The following is a 23,277-nucleotide window of genomic DNA, read 5'->3' as shown; positions in this document are numbered from 1 at the left end:
TATAGAGCATCACCATGGTTTTATTTTTTCATAAAAATGTTATCTTCCTGTTATTGGGAAGAAAACCCGGACTGGATCCGTGGATCCGGATCCAGATCTTCAAAATCGTAAAATCAACAGTTTTGGTGATGCTTAAATAAATACTTTAAGAAAAGCCTATGGGCAAAATGCATTGGGATTTATTTCCTGGGCCACTCGTCGTTCTGAAAGGGGGCGGGACTGCGACGCTCTATGGCCATGGGTGCGCCGTTGCCTATTTAGTCAGTCTGTGCCTGACAGCTCGCCGGGGAACATCACTATAGTCTTCCTCCGACCCGCTACTATGTGTGACGACTGACTGTGAAAACTACCTTATATTGTTGACCCATTCTGTTCCGAAAGCCCTTCGGAAAGGCTTTGTTTCTTTATTGTATTTTCTTTTTGATTAAGAGCCATTTATTGTAAATTATATTTTGATTAAGGTTTATCATAATAAAACCTCGCATTTGATCATGGTTTCCTGTTCCTCCTTCCTATGTTGCCTACTCGTCTTACCCCTAGACATATGAGTTGTAACATAATTGGGGAACATAAATGAGGAACTAACTTCTAGAAAAATATACCTTCTGGTTTCTATAGTCAGCCGCATTGCAGTGAACACACACACACACTTCTTACCTTCTTACACACACTGAGACAGACAGACGGCAGGAAAAGATACAGAGAGACAAAAGGAAATAAAGTTTGGATCAGAATGTCTTCGATCAAAAGGACTCAACTGTTGTTATTTCTGCTGCTTGTAGTCGACAACACCCACCTACTGGATCTCTACAGAAACCCTGGAGATACTGTCAATGTACCGTGTAACAACATCATACCTGCTCCTGGCTGTCTTTCAACTAAGTGGACTCACAAGGGAAATGATGACGTTTCACAGCGTATCATTACCGTGGCTGAAGGTGGCGTGATACAAACAAGTGAACTAAGCTCACTGAAAGAAAACAGAACTAGTTTGGAGTCTAACTGCTCCCTGACCGTTAAAGATATCAGAGCTGAAGACGCCGGCCTTTATGTCTGTGACACAAAAGAACATATTTGGCTTTTTGTACTGGAAGTGAGTGACGTCACCAGAGGAGACAGCGGGACAGAACATCAGACATTGCAGTGCTCTCTGGTTGGAAGGAATGTAAACTGTGAAATTCACACTCTGAGCTGGATGAACGGTTCCTCCCTGATGAACTCCAGTTCTGATTGTTCTACCACTCTGACCATCAACAAACACCGCCTGGCCAAGAAGATCCGATGTCAGCTGACTAAGAATGGAGTAGTGATGACATTTGTTGATGTACCAGGTAGGAGAGAGGAGTACTCAATTGTTTTACTTAAGTAAAATTATCAATACTGCAATGTAGAAATACTCAATTACAAGTAAAAGTTCGGAATTCAAAATGTACTTAAAGCTGCTATTAAAGCAATAATATGTTAACATTTTAATGACCTTTTTTTCTTCTTTTTTTGGTATTCAGACAGCCAGCAATGAGTAGAATGACAAAGCTTCTAGAAATAACTTAGAATGCAGATTGTGGCCTCTACATGTGTCACAGAGACTACATTTTGGAAGCGATCTACTCATTGCTGGCTGTCTGAATACCAAAAAAAAGGTAATTAAAAAGTTGACATATTATTGCTTATATAGCAGCTTTAAAGGGATAGTTCAGGTTTTTTTTTTTAACTAAGTGCCAGGGACGTTATCCCGTCTTATTGCCGTCTTTGTAATGGATGCCACGGGCGTTAAGACGTCTTGATTTTTTTTATTCTTAAAAAAATATATTTTTTAATTTTCATCCATATTTTTAAAATTCCTCTAATCTGGTGTACAGGTGATGACATGCACATTACATGCATAATAGAATTACATTTTTTTTTTCCTTTATAATGGGCACTCAGAGCCTAAACTGCTGACCACCACACCAGGTGGCGCTGAAGGAGTTTTTAAGCTGTATGAAATACTTACCATTAGTATAGTGGTTGCAACTGTATTAATTGATTGCCCGACTGCCCGAGTCCCGTGGTGGGAGTTCTGCTCTGGTTTTGGTGAAATATTAAGTAGTTCCGGTCATTTTGTGGAGGGCACTGGGGGCCACGCATTAAAAGTAAATGAGTTGGCCCAGGCCGTAGCGTAACGGTCTGGGCACTGGACTGGTGATCCAGTCGCGGTGTGCCGCGGGTTCGACTCCCGGACCCGACACGGCCTTTACCGCATGTCATCCCCCCATCTCTCTCCCGTTTCCTGTCAGCCTACTTTCTATCCCTTAAAAATCAATAAAGGCTTAAGCCGCAAAAAAATATCTTATAAAAAATAAAATAAAAAGTAAATGAGTCTACAAAACTAACGTGACGCCATTTGTATCGTTGACCTATTTCTAAAATATTAGTGCAACTTTCGTTCATTTTGGACCCCACTATCACACGGAACTATGTTTTTTGTGTCCATATCACTACGCCCAAAAAAAGGTTCCATGTCAAAGTTGAATGAAAGTTGTACTAATATTTTAGAAATAGGTCAACAATACAAATTATGTTAGTTTTGTGAATAAATTTACTTTTACTGCGTGGCCCCAGCGCCCTCAACAAAATGACCGGAAATACTTAATATTGACCAAAAGCAGAGCAGAACTCCCACCACGGGACTCGGGCAATCAAATAATACGGTTGCAACCACTATATCAGCACGTCAGTTTTGTGTTAAACAACTGACTCTACTTCCCTCTCCTCCAGCATCAGATCATGGCAGTGATGTCACCATCACCATGGTGACCGTTGTGTTGTCGGTGGTTGTAGTCATAGCAACAGTGCTGGTGATCTGCTTCATCGTCAAGAAGAAGACTCCGCCCGCCCACAATGATTCCCTGACCTCAACCAATCAGAACACAATGATGGCGAGCCACCCTGGACTACTGGCCAATCAGACCGATGCTGATGACGGTCTGACCTACGCGTCTGTCAGTGTCATCCACACCAATCAGAGGAAGGCTGGAGGAGGAGCCAGGTCACATGATGATGATGATGATGAAGATAATGTGACCTACGCTGGCGTCAAACTACCTAATGTCTCAAACGACATATATGCCAAGGTCAACAAATCCACCAACAAATGACACATTTAGAAATGTTTAGTAACAACGAAAATCGGGATAGTTCAGATTTTTTTAACTTAAGTTGTATGAAATACTTGCCATTAATATAGTGGTTGCAACTGTATTAATTGATTGCCAGAGTCCCGTGGTGGGAGTTCTGCTCTGGTTTTAGTGAATATTAAGTAGTTCTGGTCATTTTGTGGGGGGCACTGGGGCCACGCAGTAAAAGTAAATTAATCCACAAAACGAACGTAATTTGTATTGTTGGCCTATTTCTAAAATATTAGCGCGACTTTCGTTCAACTTTGACCCCTCCATCACATTGAACTATTTTTTGGGCGTAGTGATATGGACACAAAAAACATGGTTCTGTGTGATAGAGGGGTAAAAAAAAGAACGAAAGTTGCACAAATATTTTAGAAATAGGTCAACAATACAAATGACGTTAGTTTTGTGGATTAATTTACCTTTACTGCGTGGCCCCCAGTGCCCCCCTCAAAATGACCGGAACTACTTGATATTTCACCAAAACCAGAGCAGAACTCTCACCACAGGACTCTGGCAATCAATTACAGTTGCAACCACTATATTAATGGCAAGTATTTCATACAACTTAAGTTAAAAAAATCAGAACTATCCCTTTAAAGCATCAAGTCAAAGTCAAAGTCGTATGATTTGTCACACACGTTACCGCAGTGAAAATTGTTCTCCGCATTTGACCCATCTCTTGGAGCGGTGAGCCCTTAAGGAGCGGTGAGCTGCAGCCGTGCCGCACTCGGGAATCATTTGATTAGTAGATTTGACCCCCCAATCCAACCCTTTGATGCTGAGTGTCAAGCAGGGAGGCATTTTTACAGTCTGTTGTATGACCCGGCCGGGGATCGAACCCCGACCTCCCAGCTTCAGCCTGGACACTGGCCACTGAGCTGGTTAATGGTGGTGGAGAAGTGGTGAAGTGCGACTGCATGCCTGTACCACCGCAAAGGCAGGGGTTTGAATCAACCACGGTGCATCCGGATTTGTCGAGCATCTACACCAGGTTTGTCCAAAGTGTGGCCCACGAGCCAAATGCGGCCCTGGGACGAATGTTATAAGGTGCGCAGCTTCATAATTGTATTATGAACGGCCCACCCGACAGTATATGGGACATTTTTACATTCACGTTTTTTTGAACCTGGGCATTTCCCAGAGTATAATTTGTCAGTATTCCTTGTTCCTTGTATTATTTTCTTTACCTTGCTTGTCTGGTTACATTTGGTAATGTGACATATGGCTGAAGTTGCACTTTTTGTTTTATTTGATATTAAATATTGATGATGATCGTTAAATAGAATCATTTAAATGCGATGCATATGTATGTGACTTTGTTATATAGTCCGACGATACATTATTTTAGGAGATGTATAGTTGGCCCTTGGGTGTTTTAATATTTTCTAATATGGCCCCCTTTGAAAAAGGTTTGGACACCCCTGATCTACACGAACACATTTTGGCCTGTGTTTGGGGGAGGGAAGCCTCCTGGCTCCTGCTCTGTATGTCCACTTACTTATACTGTCACTGTCACTTGCAGAATGTTAATGCTAATATTTGTAACGGCTACAGCAAAGTATGTTAATGCTAAAGTGTATATTGCTGTGTTCATCGGAGGCAAGACGGCGGCTGCAGTTTCGTTTCTGTTGGGTAAAAACTAAAAGCTATTAAAATAGTGGAAAATAGCTCATGGTGCGATGTAGCCTTCAAGATTCATGTGAAGTTCATGTGAACTTGTGAAGATTGTCTATTTTCGCTATTTTAAAATGTTTTTCAATCAAAGTTGAAAATGCCTAATGATATCAGTCATGGCATAAGATGCCGCACAATATAGGGAATAATATGTGATGTTAATATGGTAATGTGAGTGATACAGTGATACAGATACAGCTGTAAAATAATAGAATAAAACAAGTATTGACCCTATTGCAAAATAGTCTGTCATATATTCAGCACTATGTGTTTCAAGTTTAAATTAAATAGTCCAATGTATGGCCCTTATTATTAAAGATTTTCAGTTTCACAATTTATCAACCATAGTACAGTTGTAAATATAACTGGCTTGACCAGCAGCTTGACCAGCAAGAAACAAGTCATCACAATATCACACAGTCCAAAATGCAGAAAATACAACAAACTAGAAAAAGTGCCCTTCTGGGCACAGGTCTCCACCAGGATTCTTCCTCAGCCTAGTGGGAATATGCATGCACAGTTTCATCGCAATCGGACGCTGCGTTGAGGAGTTGTGGCGATTTGCTACTCCTGAAAACTGTAGGAGCCAATCGTGGCCAATCAGGATGGAATATGAGAAATCAAACAAACCTGTCTTGATCACATGACTATGGAGATCATGTGTACCGATTTGCGTGAAATTTGGATAAAATCTGAAGGAGTAATAATAGAAAATGTGTTTTACATATGTCGGTCTCCTGGTGGCGCTATAAAGAGCAGATGTGAAAAATTCCAGACAAAGGTTTTTCCTTGGCCTCTAGGGAGTTGGCATACAAAGTTATCCACAGATCCGTGCAGTTAGAGGTAAAAACACTTTTCGGCCAGTTATAGCGCCACCTTGAGGCTGAGTTGAAATTGTTCATGTGGCATTTCGTCCTCGGCCTAGTGGGAATGTGGGTGCACAATTTCACGGAAATTGTACCGGGTTAATGGTGGCCGAGATAATGAGATTAGCTGCTCACGGACACACACACGGACGGACGGACGGACGGACGGACGGACGGACACACACACGGACGGACGGAGTGCAAAACATACTCTCCCCCCATGCCTTCGGCCTGGTGGAGACAATAAAAGGAACAGACAAGACAGAACACATTAGACCCAATGCACACATCCACTAAAATCTAAAGAAAAAACGTAGAAGTCACAACAGTCTCGAAAGCAGGAGCAAAATTATACATACCGTATTGTGCTGGATATAAGACGACTCTGATTATAAGACGACCCCCATTTTTAAAAGACAAATTTGTGGAAGAAGAACACTGAATGTCAAATAGTCTATAGAGCGTCGCAGTCTTTCATGACGACGCCAGGCCCAGGAAATGATTCCCAATGCATTTTTCCCATATAGACATTTCAAAAGGTATTTATTTAAAGACGGTTACGCGGCGGACAAAGCCAACTCGAGTCGTGACAACTCATGACAACAAACACAACATTTTGGACCAAACAAATAATTACAAAGAAGAAAAACAACCAAAAAATTGTTTTAACCTGCCGTTTTTTTTTCTTCTTTCTAATTATTTGTTCGGCCCAAACAATTGTGTTAGTTGTCATGATTTGTCACGACAAGAGTTGTCCATTGGGGCAAGATGTAACACACCCTTTGTATACAACAAGCATACATCAGTCTGTTGTGAAGGTGTGAGTGAGGCCTTAGGCTACGATCAGACCTCCATTTAACCCATTCTGACCTGAGATCAGATTCTAAAAATGTCTATTACATCCTGACAGTTTCATTATTAACCCATTCTGACCTGAGATCAGATTCTAAAAGTGTCTTAGATTTTTCAAAAATAGCAGACCTACAAGCTCGTATCGCGCCACTCGGTGGCGCGATATGAGCTTGTAGATCTGCTATTTTTAAATAGCTAAAGCATAACATGATGCTGACACCAAAATGGGTGCCCGGTCAGAATGGGTTTTCTATTTCTGGGACCCCAATTTATATTGTAAAATCAAAGTAACACCATTTGTACACTCTCTGAGCTACAGACCCATAAGGGTCCATTTGGCTCCTATAACTATATCATTTAGCTGGGGACCCCCTGGAACTCCCTCAGGGACCCCTGGGGGTCCCCGGACCCCACACTTTGGGAACCACTGCCATAAGGGATGCAGTATGCTGCCATGCATCAAATGTGAGCCGTCCTCCTTGCACGTAAATAAATAAACATGGCGTCCATTCTGGATGTGTCCCTGAGGTGCATGGCAGCTGGATAAGCAGAGCAGCGCTACAGCTCCAGCCTGGTAAGCGGAGCGTTCATCTGGAAAGCTGCGAGTGTGTAAACACACACTAATCTGCCTGCTATCAACACCGCCATGACGGCTGCAAGGCTGACACGGTGTATAGCTCTGACGCACACGGACTGACTCAAGCCATGCATGCGTGTGCACGTGCACGCATATACCCATGCACGCACATCACGCAAAGAAATAAAATAACCACAGACATATTATGCACGCATGCACATTTGATTTGATCTTTATTCGTCTTGACTTGAACGGACTGAGATAAAAAACATAGCAGTGCAGTACCAACATCTCTGTACTCGTACGCATATCATCAGCATCATCAGCACAACCATTTCCAGAAGGAGAGAGTATACATTCTCGGGCCCCGGCGATCAGACTGCCAAAGGTGAGGGGGGGGGGGGGGGGGGGGGATTATGACACTCCACTGCCACTCCGTGTCGCGGCAGTGTTGGTCCATTCGGCGGCCGCCGGTCCAGATGCTGCAACTGCCGATAACAGCGGCGGGCGGCAGTATACTGTGCATCAACGGTATAAGACACATGCGTGGCTGGTTAAAACTCACCCGTGTCTTCCCTGTGAGGTTAGGGTTTGGGGTATAGGGTGTCGGACTAATGGGAAAACACTGCCGTAAAATGCACTCTCTCTCTCTCTCTCTCTCTCTCTCTCTCACCATTTTTTGCTCAAGAAGGGGCAGAGAGATGCAAAAGCGTATTGTCTGTCTGTCTGTCTGCACACAGACATACATGCGCATACACACACACACACACACACACACACACACACACACACACACACACACACACACACACACACACACACACAGACTTATTCACAAACGTGTGTTTTACATGGCTACGTACGTGTTTGTGTGTCTGTCCAGTACCACATGCATGCACGCATACACGCACACAGAGACACAGATGATGATGATGATGATGATGATGATGATGATGATGATGATGGTAATATTACAGCAGATGTGGCGTGTGTTCAGTGGGTGTGATGGCTACCGTCCATCCTGGCTGGCTCTCTCTCTCTCTCTCTCTCTCTCTCTCTTTCTTTCTCTCTCTCTCTCTCTCTCTCTCTCTCTCTCTCTCCGAGCAGCTCAATTAGGCCTCATTACCTCACACACTGGCCAGCAAGGCCTTCTGGGTAACTGTGATGAAACAGATGGTCATTGTTTTGGACCCCGATCACAAGCAGTAAATAGCGTTTAGCCAGCAATATGTGGAACACATTCATATAGTAACCAAAATGAGCTTTCTTCGACGGGTGCCTGGCATCTCCCTATCTCTCCAGTGATAGGGTGAGAAGTTCAGTCACACGAGAGAGACTCGGAGTAGAGTCGCTGCTTCTTCGCCTGGAAAGGAGCCAGCTTTGCGGCCTGCGCACCTCAGCTCGCTCTGGAATGCCCTCCCGTTGGCTTTTAGGCAAGTGGAGACAGTGCCCTCTTTAAAACAGCTTTTAAAAACACACCTGTATGTAAAGTGCTTTTCCTAATTCAGTTTTTTATTTTTTCCTTGATGTTTTTTGTAATTTTATACTTTGTTATTTCTGATGTTGTTGATGTTGTCTAATGATTGTTGTTTTTAACCTGTCTGTAAAGCACTTTGTAACTATATGTTTGGAAAGGTGTTATATAAATAAAATTAATTAATTCATAGGTGGTTGGGGCATCTGGTTATAGGATGCCTCTCGGGCGTCTCCCTAGGGAGGTCCTTGAGGCACGTCCCACTGGGAGGAGACCCCGTGGCAGTCCAAGGCGCAGTTGGAGGAAACACATCGACTCACAGTCACTAGCCTTGGAACGTCTTGGGATCCCCCAGGAGGAAGTCACTAATGTTGCTCTGGAGAGTCTGGAACACTCTGGTGGAGCTGTTGCCCCCGCTACCCGACTACGGATAAGCGGTTGAAGATGCTGGACATTCATATAGTGATGTTTCTGCAGCAATCAGTGTTGGAAAAAGTACTCAATTGTTTTGTACTTATAAGTAAAAGTATCAATACTGCAATGTAGAACAACTCCGTTACAAGTAAAAGTTCGGAATTCAAAATGTACTAAAATATTGGCATACACCTGTCTTCCACTGCCTCATCAGCCCAACAGTTCCCTTATCATTACATATGCTAACTTACTTACCCTATCAAGCTACCACCTATACAACTGGACTCATTCTACCTCATTCTTTGCTGGATAGAAGATAACCATTGTTACTTATGTGCATGTATTCCTGATCTCAGTTCCCCAGTTTTCCTATAGTGATTTCCTAGTGCTCCTATACTATTTGGTGTTTGACCTCCTGCCTGTTTTTGGGCTTTCTGCCTGCCCCTTTGGATGTGTTTGCCTGTTTTGGACTGCATGGTTTTGAGTCCTCTGCCTGCCTGACTTTGATGTAAGCCTTTTCCCGTGTATTGGCCATTATTAAACTTGTTGACTATACTCTGCCTGTGTTGCATGCACTTGAGTTCCATTTTGACACACACCGTGACAGTATCTTCTAGCCCGAATTAACCCAGAACAACCGCTTTTTCAGAGCTGAAAATAGCAGATCTTTTTAAACAATGTTTCAATGTTTAATTCATAGCCTACCTTTGATGTACGGCTTATTGATTGTCTTGTTTTGAGACATTGTTTTGTTGTTTTATTGCATGTCCTTCCTTTTGCAAATTTCTGTGTGTTCTTAACTTCTTTTTTGCCTCTTTAATTGTATTTTATGCTCTGTGACGTGAAGTACCAAGTTCGACCTTGGTCGTTAAAAATGTGCTATATAAATAAGGTTTGGTTTGATTTGATTATTGCCTTCATATATAGTGCAGCCGATGTTGAGCTTGCACCAAATCATCGTATAATCACCACCCACCACGTCGCGGCCTTCTCGCCAACATGTCCCTCACGCCTATATGGATGCGGCAAGGATAATATAATTAACGCGCATTTGGATAATATAAACTATTCATCTCATGTCTCCATGTATGTCTGTTTGAGTACGGACAGCTGCAATTCCGCTGGGTGACCTAAGGTGGCACTGTTGAGCAGTGCCACCTATGTTAGGTTAAGCATCGCTCAATACGTGAATAAGCCACCATGAGGCCGATTTGAAAAATCTAGGGTGGAATTCGTTCCTCGGCCTAGTGGGAATGGCCTAGTGTGTCCTGCAAACTTTGGAATCTTATTGCAATCAGGATGGAATGTGCACAACCGGACAGATCCGTCATGATCACATCATTCACATGCATGACTATCGTGATGCTGTGTACTGATTTGTGTGATGTTTGGACAACATCTCTAAGACTTAATTGGCCTGCTGGTGGCGCTATAACAGGCCGATGTGAAAAGACGTGGGCAACTGCATGGTTCTGCTCTTATCTGGCTTCCAGGGAGTGGACCGGTCGAATGGTGCCGGAGATTAGCTGTTAACGCACGCACGCACGCACGCACGCACGCACGCACGCACGCACGCACGCACGCACGCACGCACGCACGCACGCACGCACGCACGCACGCACGCACGCACGCACACACCCGGACACACACCCTTACAGACAGGGACGTAGACTATAACGAATCAATTAGTTGCACTCTCCACTCCTCCCTGAAGGCTGGTTCATACACCACTGTACAATGAAGTAGTGTTCTCTGTGTGTGTGTGTGTGTGTGTGTGTGTGTGTGTGTGTGTGTGTGTGTGTGTGTGTGTGTGAGTGTGTGAGTGTGTGTGTGTGTGTGTGTGTGTGTGTGTGAGTGTGTGTGTGTGTGTGTGTGTGAGTGTGAGTGTGTGTGTGTGTGTGTGAGTGTGAGTGTGAGTGTGTGTGTGTGTGTGTGTGTGTGTGTGTGTGTGTGTGTGTGTGTGTGTGTGTGTGTGTGTGTGTGTGTGTGTGTGAGTGTGTGAGTGTGTGTGTGTGTGTGTGTGTGACGTGTGTGTGTGTGTGTGTGTGTGTGTGTGTGCTCAGCTGTGTGTCCTGTTGCGTGCCTTTTCCACACACCTTTACAACATGTGACTTGTCATATACCTGCTGTAAATGTTCTCGGAAGGGTGGAAACCTCGTATGTCATACGAACTGCTTACTTCTCAGGATTCAAATTCATGTGACTTGTCATATACCTGCTGTAAATGTTCTCGGCCGGGTGGAAACCTCGTATGTCATACGAACTGCTTACTTCTCAGGATTCAAATTCATGTGACTTGTCATATACCTGCTGTAAATGTTCTCGGCCGGGTGGAAACCTCGTATGTCATACGAACTGCTTACTTCTCAGGATTCAAATTCATGTGACTTGTCATATACCTGCTGTAAATGTTCTCGGCCGGTGGAAACCTCGTATGTCATACGAACTGCTTACTTCTCAGGATTCAAATTAAAAAAACGGCAAAAGTAGCAGTTCTGCAAGCTCGAAAGGTGGTGCGAGGCGAAGAGTATAGCGACTGCTATACTTTCGATGCTTTTGTGTGACACTGTAGCAGACGATCAAGTATATGTCATTCATTTACTTGAAGGGACGCTTCAAACTAGTTTTTTTTATGTTGTTTTTGTGGCTTTCGCCTTTATTTTTATATTTTTTATAGAGGGACAGACAGGAATGACAGGGAATGGGGCAGAGATGTGAGGGGGGGGGGGGGTTGACAAAGAGTAGCCTACAATGCCAGTTTGTACTCTTACTCAAGTACATTTTGAATTCCGGACTTTTACTTGTAACGGAGTACTAAATGTTAAATGGGGCATTTATGTAGCACCGTTATTCAAGGCACTTTACAAAGATTGTGCATTACATTCATTCACCCATTGATGGTGGAGGAAACCATGCAAGGCACCAAACCTGCGCAACAGGAGCAATTAGGGGTCCAGACAGAGTCTTGCTCAAGGACACTTCGACACTAACCCCGAGGGAGCCCGGCAGCTGCCCAGGATCGAACATGGAACCTCACGGTTAAATGGTAAATGGTGCATTTATATAGCGCCTTTATCCAAGGCGCTTTACAGAGATTGTGCATTACATTCACCCATTCATACACCGATGGCAGCGGAAACCATGCAAGGCACCAACTAGCACATCGGGAGCAATTAGGGGTTCAGTGTCTTGCTCAAGGACACTTCGACAGTAACTGTGGGGGAGCCCGGGTTCGAACTGGCAACCTTATGGTTACCATCCAGGCACTCTACCCCTGAGCCACCGCCGCCGTTCCCATCCAGCTGTTCTACCGGCCACTCTACCCGGCCCTGAGCCACAGGATTAGTACTTTTACTTAAAGTCTTTACTCAGAGCCTGTATAATAAAACTCTGCCCAATAAATGAGTCTTCATCCTCCTGAGCCCCTGGACAAAAATGACATCATTTTCAATGTCATTTAGGCCTGCTACTACTTCATGTCATTCTTGGCCAAACTACCCTTTGCGTGCGTGCGCGCGCGCGTGTGTATGTGAGACAAAAGTATCACTTTGTCCTCAATTAAGGTGCAGCTGACATACACACAATGTGAAGTCAAACGTAAAAGTCAGGAACATTATCATGTTATAATATGATATCTTCTGAAAAAATGGCAGGAATGTGGCCCTTTTCTCTGCACACCTTTTCTTTGGACTCTCTCTCTCTCCCCCCCACACACTCACACGCACGCACGAGAGAGAGAGAGAGTGAGAGAGAGAGAGAGAGAGAGAGAGAGAGAGAGAGAGAGAGAGAGAGAGAGAGAGAGAGAGAGAGAGAGAGAGAGAGACCAAGAAAAGACAAGAGAGCCAAAGCGGTTCGCTCCTCCCCCTAGCGGAAGTGGCCACTAGCAGCAGCATACAGCAGACAGCAGAGCCCTGACTACCACATCATTATTCATGCAGTGTAAGATCTGAGCCAGAGGAGCAGTGAAAGTTCCCCTCTCTCTCTCTCTGTCTTTCTGTCTGTGTCTGCCAGTCCAGCAGCCAGCCAGACCCCCCCGGGGGGAAAAAACAAAAAGGACTATAATATCCCCGAGCCCCGGGCGGGTTCACCAGCGGGGTCCGCTCAACTCAAACCACTCCACGGACGGTCCTCCGGCGCCGGGGGGTAGTGTTCGTGTGTCCACGGCCGTGGAAGGAGCCAGCCAGCCGGCCACAGCCAACCAGCCGAGGAGGGACGGACGGTTGGTTGGGTTGAGCGGAGTATTCTAGGAGTAGGAGATGCGGCGGAAACAGAAGAGGCTGCTGCAGGTCGCGGGGCTGCTCGCCTTGGCTCTCCTCTTCCTCCCCAACGTGGGTCTGTGGTCTCTGTACAGGGACAGGGTGTTTGACGTGTCGCCGGAGGTCGTGGAGGAGCCGGGTGGTGGAGGTGGAGTTGGAGTTGGAGGAGGCAACAACGTTCCTCAGATCCAGGTAGAACTATTATACTTCATTCATAGCAGAGAAAGAGAGACAGTGATTTGTTGCGCCCGAAGTCTCTAAAACAGGATTACCGGTCCTATATCTGCTCTGCTGCTGTGTCGTGCTCGCTTCAGCCCCCCCAAAATCACTGTTGATTCATTCAACTCGGAGTCTCAGACTCTCTCTCTCTCTCTGTGTGTGTGTGTGTGTGTGTGTGTGTGTGTGTGTGTGTGTGTGTGAACACGAATGTAAAAAGGCTTGGTTACATTTGCACGGCATTGTAGATCAGACCCGTAACATTATTAACGTGTTAATAATAATCATATAATCATATCCTAGTCTTATTTTGATCCAGGGTTAGCTAACCTAATACACCCATGGTAGCTATCATTATGGGTGTATTTTATCGAGTCTGATTGACTTTCACTTTCGTAGGCTATCTATGAAAATGTCAATACTCGATCAAATGTCTAGCCTATAGATATATAGTCTTGAATTGATCAAGAAGACTAACTATGTCGATGCATTTGCTCGAGCCCCATGACTTGGATAGATACGAAAGTTAAAGTCACACACTCGATCAAAGAATACACATAGGCTACATGCATAATGGCTTCTTGATCCAATTAAGGCTGGCTGGCTGGAGTTATAATAATATGATTGTGTCGTAACGCTACCGTTTAGTTCATTTGTCTCCTACTGTTTTTCCAAAACACAGCATCAGTGGCGACCTATATATGTTGTCCGTTTAATGTCACAACAAGTAACGTGTATTATTTACTGCTGGCTGTGTCTGCAGGCTCTGCACATACGCGTTGATGTTGTTTAAATTATTATAGCGGAGGTTATGCTCTTAAAGGGTGTTATATAATATTATCAGATAAAACGGCAGAAGGAAGCCACGTAGCAGAGCCGTCATAGTGCTGGGGAACTTGTAATGGGAACAGAGTCCAGGAAGTTGTCAAAATATGCACGACGGCACCCCCCCCCCCCCCCCACACACACACACACAAGGTTGTTATGAAGTCAAATATCCCCCGAAAACAGAATATGTATGTATACAGGTACACAGTGGTTGTTTGTTGTTACTTTACTTGTTGTACTAATGTAGAGTAGACACATGAGTGAATGACAGCTATAATGATTGCTCAGAGGAAGGAATCAGATATGTGCATGTGTGTGTTGTAGACATGGAGGCAACAGATTGCTGTCCAATGCATGCAATGCTGCCTTCCACTAGGAATCTAGGAATAGAGAGAGAGAGAGAGAGAGAGAGAGAGAGAGAGAGAATGTACGTGCATGTGTATCTGTGATGTGTGTATTATGTATACATGCCTACGTGTGCAATTATACATATAGGGTCGGGAGCCGAGGGGAGCCTGTGTGTGTGGGATGTGTTTAATAATATAGTAGTATGTGTGTAAGGCGCTGTGTACTGTGTATTTATCACCCCCCCCTCCCCACACACACGGATACAAAGCGATTATTAGGCTGCATATCCTATTCAGACATTGTGTTGCAGTGTCTGTCTTTCTGTCTGTCTGTCTGTCTGTCTGTCTGCATATGTTTACTTGTGTGTTTACTATATTGTTGTGAGTCATGCATTTTGAATAGCCTAACTATTCTCAATAAAAGAGCTCTCTGCTCAACCCCTTAAAACCGGGAAAGCATCTGTCATTTAACATTTTAGCTTTATGTAACGTTTTTCCAGAAAGTTATTGTCTCCACCAGGCCGAAGGCATGTGGGGAGAGTATGTTTTGCACTCCGTCCGTCCGCGTGTCCGTCCGTCCGTCCGTCCGTCCGTCCGTGTGTCCGTGTGTCCGTGAACAGCTAATCTCGGCCACCGTTAACCCGGTCGATGCCATATTTTGCACACACACTCCCTGGATGCCAACCATGAACCTCTGCCCCAAACTTTCCAGAACGGCCTGTTATAGCGCCACCAGGAGGCCGCTTTGTGCAAAACAAGTTTTTGCACAGTACACCTACAGATTTTGTCCAAACATCACGCAAATTGGTACACAGTCTCTCTAGAGCCATTCAACGAAACGGGTCTTTCAGATTTATCAGACTCCATCCTGATTGGTTAAGATTGGCTTCCAAAGTTCACAGGAGTGCTCAGTTTCAAACAAAATGCTGCAAATCATGAACACATCGCGTGATTTCCGTGAAATTGTGCACCCACATTCCCACTAGGCCGAGGACGAAATGCCACATGAACAATTTCAACTCAGCCTCAAGGTGGCGCTATAACTGGCCGAAAAGTGTTTTTACCTCTAACTGCACGGATCTGTGGATAACCTGGTGGAGACCTGTGCCCGGAAGGGCACTTTTTCTAGTTCAGTAGTGAAACAGACGCTTGGGGAAAAAAAAAGTATATGTATTGATTGATCGAATACTTTATTAACAGGGCCAAGCCCCTATAGCGCCTAGGCTTGTTTCCATTGTGGTCTTCTGTATAATATCTGAATCAGTCAGAATCGGTTAAATAATTCTGAATTATTTAACCCATTCTGACCGGGCACCCATTTTGGTGTTAGCATCATGTTATGCTTTAGCTATTGAAAAATAGCAGATCTACAAGCTCATATCGCGCCACCGAGTGGCGCGATACGAGCTTGTAGGTCTGCTATTTAAAAAAAATCAAAGAGCGACTGACATTTTTAGAATCTGATCTCAGGTCAGAATGGGTTCATCAGACCAGTGTGTGTCCGGCGGAAACCTTGTATGAATCTGATCTCAGGTCAGAATGGGTTAACATACATCTTCTCTTCTGGGGGTCCCTGGCACAAAGACATGTACAGATGGAGTTACGGATACATAGGACTATCAATTCTGTGGTCCTTGACATGAAAACGTTTGAGAACCACTGATTTAGACGGTCTTTTGTAGAATTGTCGTCCGGTCTAAAGCAAACGACACATCACGAGCTACAAGTGAAATGATGACTAACACGAGAGCTTCCCCCACGGGGAAGGAATGGCCATTGACAACTTTCCAGTACATTATTACGCTCAGCTCTTGAAACACGGGTTAGTCAATTTCCTGCTCAACGCTCCTGATAGCTCGGGTTAAGTGGAGGTTAATGAGGATGAGAGACAATTCACAAGAAGCTCCATAACGGCATGGCTGAGAGACGGGACGAGTCTGCCTGGGCTCATTGACCGAGTTAAAACACACTCACTGCCAGAGACGGGACGAGTCTGCCTGGGCTCATTGACCGAGAATACACTCACTACCAGAGACGGGACGAGTCAGCTTGGCCTCATTCACCGAGTTAACTGAATGACTTGATCCAGTTCAAATGATGATTTCGGGCATGCAGTCCCCAGTTCAAATATGATTCTTTTGTAGGGTCACACAAAATAAATGGTCATTGCATGTGCTACCACATGTCTGCTTGGATCGTTCACCCCCTTGTTTTTACTAACTGGCATATTGATCGTTTTGTCTGGGTTCCTGAATGCGTGACTGATTGGCTGACTGACTGACTGGAATGGACTGCCTGCTTAAAACTAGCTAACTGCCTTTCTGAGTCACTTACTGATCATTATTGATTCATGACTGGCTAGCTAGATTATAGATTGACTACGGCTCACTGTGGTTGGAGTGTTTGCTGAGATTGCGAGGTTAGTGTTCCATCCCGTCTAGGGATGCCAAGCCCGAAAATCGTGTCCATTACAAAGCCGGTTCGGCATTTATTGAGACCCGAGTATCAATAAGCGTTTGGCTTGTCGAGTCTGTTATCGGGTGTAGCCGCAGCGGCTGACGTCATGGGCCACTCGCTATATAATCAGGGGGCCGGGACGCGACAGGTGGTTTTGTGGTTTGTCGTCATTATGCCGCGGAAGTGTGGTGGAATGGGTAGAAAAGTTTGGTAACCTTAAAAAAAAAAAAGTAGCCTACCACAGTTCTTGCATGCACGAAAGGGAGCATTTGCGGGGAGGGAGCGTCAGTGAATCCTCCCTATGAGTCTGGTCGTGCCAGGCTAGTCAGCTGCTGCAGCGGAACGACCGCCCTGCTCTTCCACCCAAGGGCCAAGGCATATGGTGCTTACCGTGCGACGTTGCCATAAGTTATAATCCAATTCATAATAATACGTTTGGGAAACTGAAATCTCCCTGCCATAGAGTTATAATATCTCCCGCGGATCGATTGAATAGTCACATAATACACAATGTATATTCAATGTGCATGCGACTTCTCAGTCTATCGTTGCCGAAAAGGCAGAGCTACAAGCTCACAATGCGGTGCAACCAGACGAGGTGTGAGCTTGTAGACTGGCTATTTTTGGTCACACACTGATTAATTAATCACACACGCAATTTCCTCTGTTGTGGTAGCCGTGCAAAATCCCAGGTGTAGGAATGAAGTATGAATTCAGAATTACAGGTGCAAAAATAAATTCAAATAAACATCTCTGTGACTTACACTAAGCAAAGTAAACGCATACATCAAATGCAGAGAGACAGTAGTGTAGTGGCTCTGTAATCTAGGATCATGGGTAACCCAAGAGCCTCTATAGCATCAGGTCTAAACCAGTCGTGCCCAAACTGGCTGTCTGGACCCCCAGGGGGGTCCCCAAATTATTTTGGGAGGTCCCCAGATGATTGGCTTAATGTGCAACATTGTTTTCTCACTCAATAGTAGACAAACCATTGAAACCAACATACAGTATGAGTGTATACAGGGTCTGTATCTACACATTTCTAAAGTTACAATGTAATGACTTTCAAGACTTTTTTAATACCAAATTGGCCTAATTCTCAAATATTTGGTAAGGAAATAGCCGATCTACATGCTCACTGTGATGCATATTTTCACAATAATGATCTGTGGGGTGGTCTATACAAATAAGTCTGGCCTTGTGTCCTTATGTCAGAGTTTCTCAAAGTGAAATGAGGTGATGACGTCAGCACATTTGGGCAAGTGGCTATGGCCGAATTTAGCCCAAGGAGGGTTTTTTTCATGCAAAACTAATGCTTGCAATGGACTGAATCAGAATCATGAAAAGCCCCTAGTTTGACATGTCGCATACTATAGCATGATACATTTTTGAAACATTTGCCTGCATATAAGTTGTTAATGGTACCCCGACTTTCAGCAGCTGTCACAAAGTTTCCCAAGGGGGTTGACTTGGAACAAATTGATAGGTGATAGTAGAGAATACCGGAGAACTCGCCGGTTTACCAACTCAACGCAGCGAAATGTGGAGAGAAACAAGTCAGGAAACAGTTAAAACGATTACCATAGTAGACACCTTTATGCACACATTTGTGAAGAAATGCTAGTGGTAACTGGTAAGCTTTTTTTCTTTTTTTTTTTTTCAGATTTGCCTCACATTTCTCTAACTTTCCCTACCTAAACCTGGTAAAGTGTTTCAGGTCGCATGAGGTCACATGAGCAGAACAATGACAACAGAACAAAGGGGAGACACACCAGAGAGGCGCAGATTAACTTACCGTCTTTCTTTTATTACGGCGCAAAATACAAGTGGGAAAACCTTTTGAAATGTTGTCCCACTTTACCTTGAGCCTTCATATAAACAAGGCATTAAGTTACCTTGAGCCTTCATATAAACAAGGCATTAAGTTACCATGGTTGTTGTTCCAGTGCCTTATTCCTTTTTGGCTGAAGTATGAATTATGTCAGATAAATTCTTTCTCTGCGTTTAAACCTTTTGAGCCCCAATCCCCCGGCGGTGGGGGCTAGATTCTGTCCACCTCATGAACAGCTCTCAGCGGGTAAATGGGGCTGGTCAAGGTCTCAGGTTCCAACTCCGATATTTTAGATTTTCCCTCCCGGACCCCCGTGGGGTTTTAAGAGGTTTTAAAATGAATCCAGAAACAAGCTCTGGCATTTCCCCTCCCCTCTCTCTAAAGGTTTTGAACATTTTATTCACGTGAAAGATTGTAGATTTCTAGTTTATAGGACATTCACATAGCAATCACAATATTTGGCAAAACAATATGCACAGTGTCATTTATTATCAGAATTCTGTAGATGTCATCAATAATGGCCAGCAACTCTACATCTGACCTCAAACCCTTTGGGGCAGACAGGCCTGCCCCAAAGTTATAAATGCAGCTGCGCTCGGCAGCCGGCGAAAACAAGAGTTCTCAACAGGTCTGGAAATTAAGTCCCTGCTCTACCTGGGCCCTCATCAAACTCAAACACTCAAGACACTGCCACCACTGCCATCCTTAGATCTCCATATATGGAGATGTCCTGTTCTGACATTCCATATGCTGATCTGACCTCATCAAACCCTGTACACTCAAGACACGCTCCATATATGGCCAGTACAGAATTCATTCCACATGTTGATCTGACCCCCATGCCAAAGCGCCAGCGTCTGGTCTGATTTATTGTCTCCACCAGGCCGAAGGCATGTGGGGAGAGTATGTTTTGCACTCCGTCCGTCCGTCCGTCCGTCCGTCCGTGTGTCCGTGTGTCCGTGAACAGCTAATCTCGGCCACCGTTAACCCGGTCGATGCCATATTTTGCACACACACTCCCTGGATGCCAACCATGAACCTCTGCCCCAAACTTTCCAGAACGGCCTGTTATAGCGCCACCAGGAGGCCGCTTTGTGCAAAACAAGTTTTTGCACAGTACACCTACAGATTTTGTCCAAACATCACGCAAATTGGTACACAGTCTCTCTAGAGCCATTCAACCAAACGGGTCTTTCAGATTTATCAGACTCCATCCTGATTGGTTAAGATTGGCTTCCAAAGTTCACAGGAGTGCTCAGTTTCAAACAAAATGCTGCAAATCATGAACACATCGCGTGATTTCCCTGAAATTGTGCACCCACATTCCCACTAGGCCGAGGACGAAATGCCACATGAACAATTTCAACTCAGCCTCAAGGTGGCGCTATAACTGGCCGAAAAGTGTTTTTACCTCTAACTGCACGGATCTGTGGATAACCTGGTGGAGACCTGTGCCCGGAAGGGCACTTTTTCTAGTTATTTCTCATTTGTTTAGTTATGTGCCAAATAGGGATGCACCGAAAGGGAAATTCTTGTCCGAAACCGAATATAGGAAACAGTTGGTCGAAAACCGAATATCCGAATATGATTAATATTATATATATTTTTCCTACCATTGCTGTCATGGCCGTACCTTAAAGCTACCTGATTTATGGCAAAATAAAGGGTTATGGCAAAACTTAACTTAAATATTAATCACTATTCAGCTGTTTTGAATGCATTAATTGCATACACTATTCAGTGATATATTTTCGGCCTATTCGGGCTATTCGAATAGGCCGAGAATATTGCCGAGAATATTTTATGCACTATCACTAGTGCCAAATTTAATACACAATTTATGTTTCTATTTCGTCTTCTCCTGCGAGAAGAAAAAGACCCAACCTGTTTTCACACCTCAGACCAGTTCTCCCAGATCTCCGTTGTGTACAGTAGACGTTGGAATGCCCAGTGGATCCAGCCCACCTCCAGGTCTCCAGTCAGTCTCCCACTGAGCATTTTTCAGGCTATTAGACGTCTAAAGGTCTAAAAATGTTAGTATTTTAGCGGTCTAGGCTTAGATCAGATGTTGAAACATTGTCGTTTCAACAGATATTTATAGACGCTGGGCTATATATAGACGTTTTAAAAAAACGGCTAAAATATAGACCAGTGGTTCCCAAAGTGGCGTCCCGGGACCGCTGGGGGTCCTTGAGGGAGTTCCAGGGGGTCCCCAGCTAAATGATAATTAGGAACTAAATGGAACCCTTAACTCTGTAACTGTTACTCTGTAACTCAGAGAGTGTACAAATGGAACCGTCTTTGGTATTTAGTTTCATTCTCTCCATTCTTCTGTGTTCAGAATGAAGTTGTAGAAAACCCAGAATCAGTGAATCCAGCACTTTAACCTTCAGGGAACATCTACGCACAAACCGGCGCTAATCGGAATTGGACGGCTTTGAGGTATTTCTGCTCCAAGACAACCGTTAGTGGTTTCCAGTTTGTGCACACGGGAGGATTTAAATCCGCCCGGCGAGTCCTCGGTGACTTCAGATCTATTTTTGCCATGTTATACTTTATTTCGGACGGGTCAGCGTCGAGAGACGGGTAAACCCAAGGGCAGAGACAGGAGAGACGGCTGTGGGTTTGAACCCACATCCTGATGTTCACAAGCAGCATCGTGGTCCGTGCACTAACCTCCAGGAAACATTTCTGAAATTGGCTCGTGGTTCATTTCTAAATACGACCCTGAATAAGTTGAGTGGAAACTCGTGGCTGTTGTTGATGAAGGAATTAAGTCCTATGAGATTAAGAGCAATTAGAAAATGCACTTGGACTGGACTTACAGGGCTTTGAACTGCACAGAAGTGCTTCCACTTCTGTGCAGTTTATTTCACATTATTTGCTATGCAAAATATGCTGTAGGGCTTTGCAACGATACATTTGTTTACACTGAAACTTCTGACCCTCCTAAACATTAAACATTTAAACTGTTTACTTTAGAGGGTGTGTGTGTGTGTGTGTTTGTGTGTCTGTGTGTGTGTGTGCACGTTTGTGCGCGTTTCTCTCAGAGTGGGAGATGAGACTCTGTATTGAGTTTTAAGCCTCTGGAAGAAGAACAGGACGTCGACTGAAGGTCTAAAATTCAGCAGCAGAGACTCTGTGCTTCTCATTACTGACTGAGGGAGAGAGTGAATGAGGGAGAGAGTGAATGAGGGAGAGGGAGAGGGAGAGAGTGAATGAGGGAGAGAGGGAGAGGGAGAGAGTGAATGAGGGAGAGGGATAGAGTGAATGAGGGAGAGGGATAGAGTGAATGAGGGAGAGGGAGAGAGAGAGAAAGAGAGGGAGGGAGAGGGAGAGAGAGAGGGAGGGAGAGTGAATGAGGGAGAGAGGGATGCCTCAGGAGAGATTAAACAAGGAGTGAAGGGATGAAAGAGGTGTTTGTTCAGTCACACTTTGCGGTGTGAGAGGAGTTTCCTCAAACAAGGAAGACGTTGACTCACTGCTCGATCACACGCGGACTGAGTGCGTGCAGAACTCACGCGCCGACTGAGCGCGTGCAGAACTCGCGTGCGGACCGAGCGCGTGCCAGGAGCCCGCTCTGTATGCCTGTCAGGGGCCGATCTGGGTCAGGGGCCTCGGATCACATCAGATCTGTAGGGCCTACATGATGGGACAGGTGCAGGAGACTGTCTGTCTGTCTGTTTGTTTTTCGGGGGCTTGTTTCTAGTTTGGGGGCTTGTTTCTAGTTTTCAAGTAGACTTGCTTATTTGGGCTGGTTTAAACCAGTGGTTCTTAAACAATGTATGAATGAATGAACCATTGTAAGCGCTTTGAGTAGGCACATAGTGCATAGAAAAGCGCCATAAAAATGCAATTCATTATTAATGTCATGACAAATAGCCCCAATTTAATTTGTAATTTGTCCGCAGGATATATTATTTGTTCGCTCACTGATTCATTCTTTTTGATTTGCAAATTTTATGCTTTCGATTTCTATCTAACTCACACATTTACAATGTCCATATCTGAACTCTGTGTGTGTGTGTGTGTGTGTGCGTGTGTGTGTGTGTGTGTGTGTGTGTGTGTGTGTGTGTGCGCGTGCTGTCTTGCGCTACAGATCAGGTAATATCTCAAACGGTGGTGGTTACCCCCTACTTCTCTTTGTTTGGCCGCTCTCCCGGAAACTGCCGAATCCAACAGGAATGATTCAACCAGAACAATAACAGCTGAAGAGAGAGACGGAGAGGAAACCACAATATATCATTGCTCTATTTGCTGCTCGTAGGATCTGTAATTAAGGAACCACCAGTGATTCCTGAAGACCGAAGGGTTGACGGTT

The 23,277-nt window shown here is 44.6% G+C and overlaps 1 protein-coding gene across 1 annotated transcript in view; it reads left to right on the top strand.

Annotated features, from left to right (window-relative positions):
• Window positions 1-12,938: 12,938 nt before the first annotated feature.
• The window catches only part of galnt10 (UDP-N-acetyl-alpha-D-galactosamine:polypeptide N-acetylgalactosaminyltransferase 10 (GalNAc-T10)), a 138,546-nt gene continuing 128,207 nt past the window's right edge, over window positions 12,939-23,277 (top strand). Inside the window, exon 1 of the mRNA XM_083767000.1 lies at window positions 12,939-13,469. Within this exon, the coding sequence (XP_083623126.1) occupies window positions 13,278-13,469 (192 nt within the window). The 5' untranslated portion in view covers window positions 12,939-13,277. The remainder of the gene's footprint in view (window positions 13,470-23,277) is intronic.

Source organism: Protomyctophum parallelum (assembly GCF_964188405.1).
Source record: "Protomyctophum parallelum genome assembly, chromosome: 1".
NCBI lineage: Eukaryota > Metazoa > Chordata > Actinopteri > Myctophiformes > Myctophidae > Protomyctophum > Protomyctophum parallelum.
This window is presented reverse-complemented; position numbering and strand designations above follow the sequence as displayed.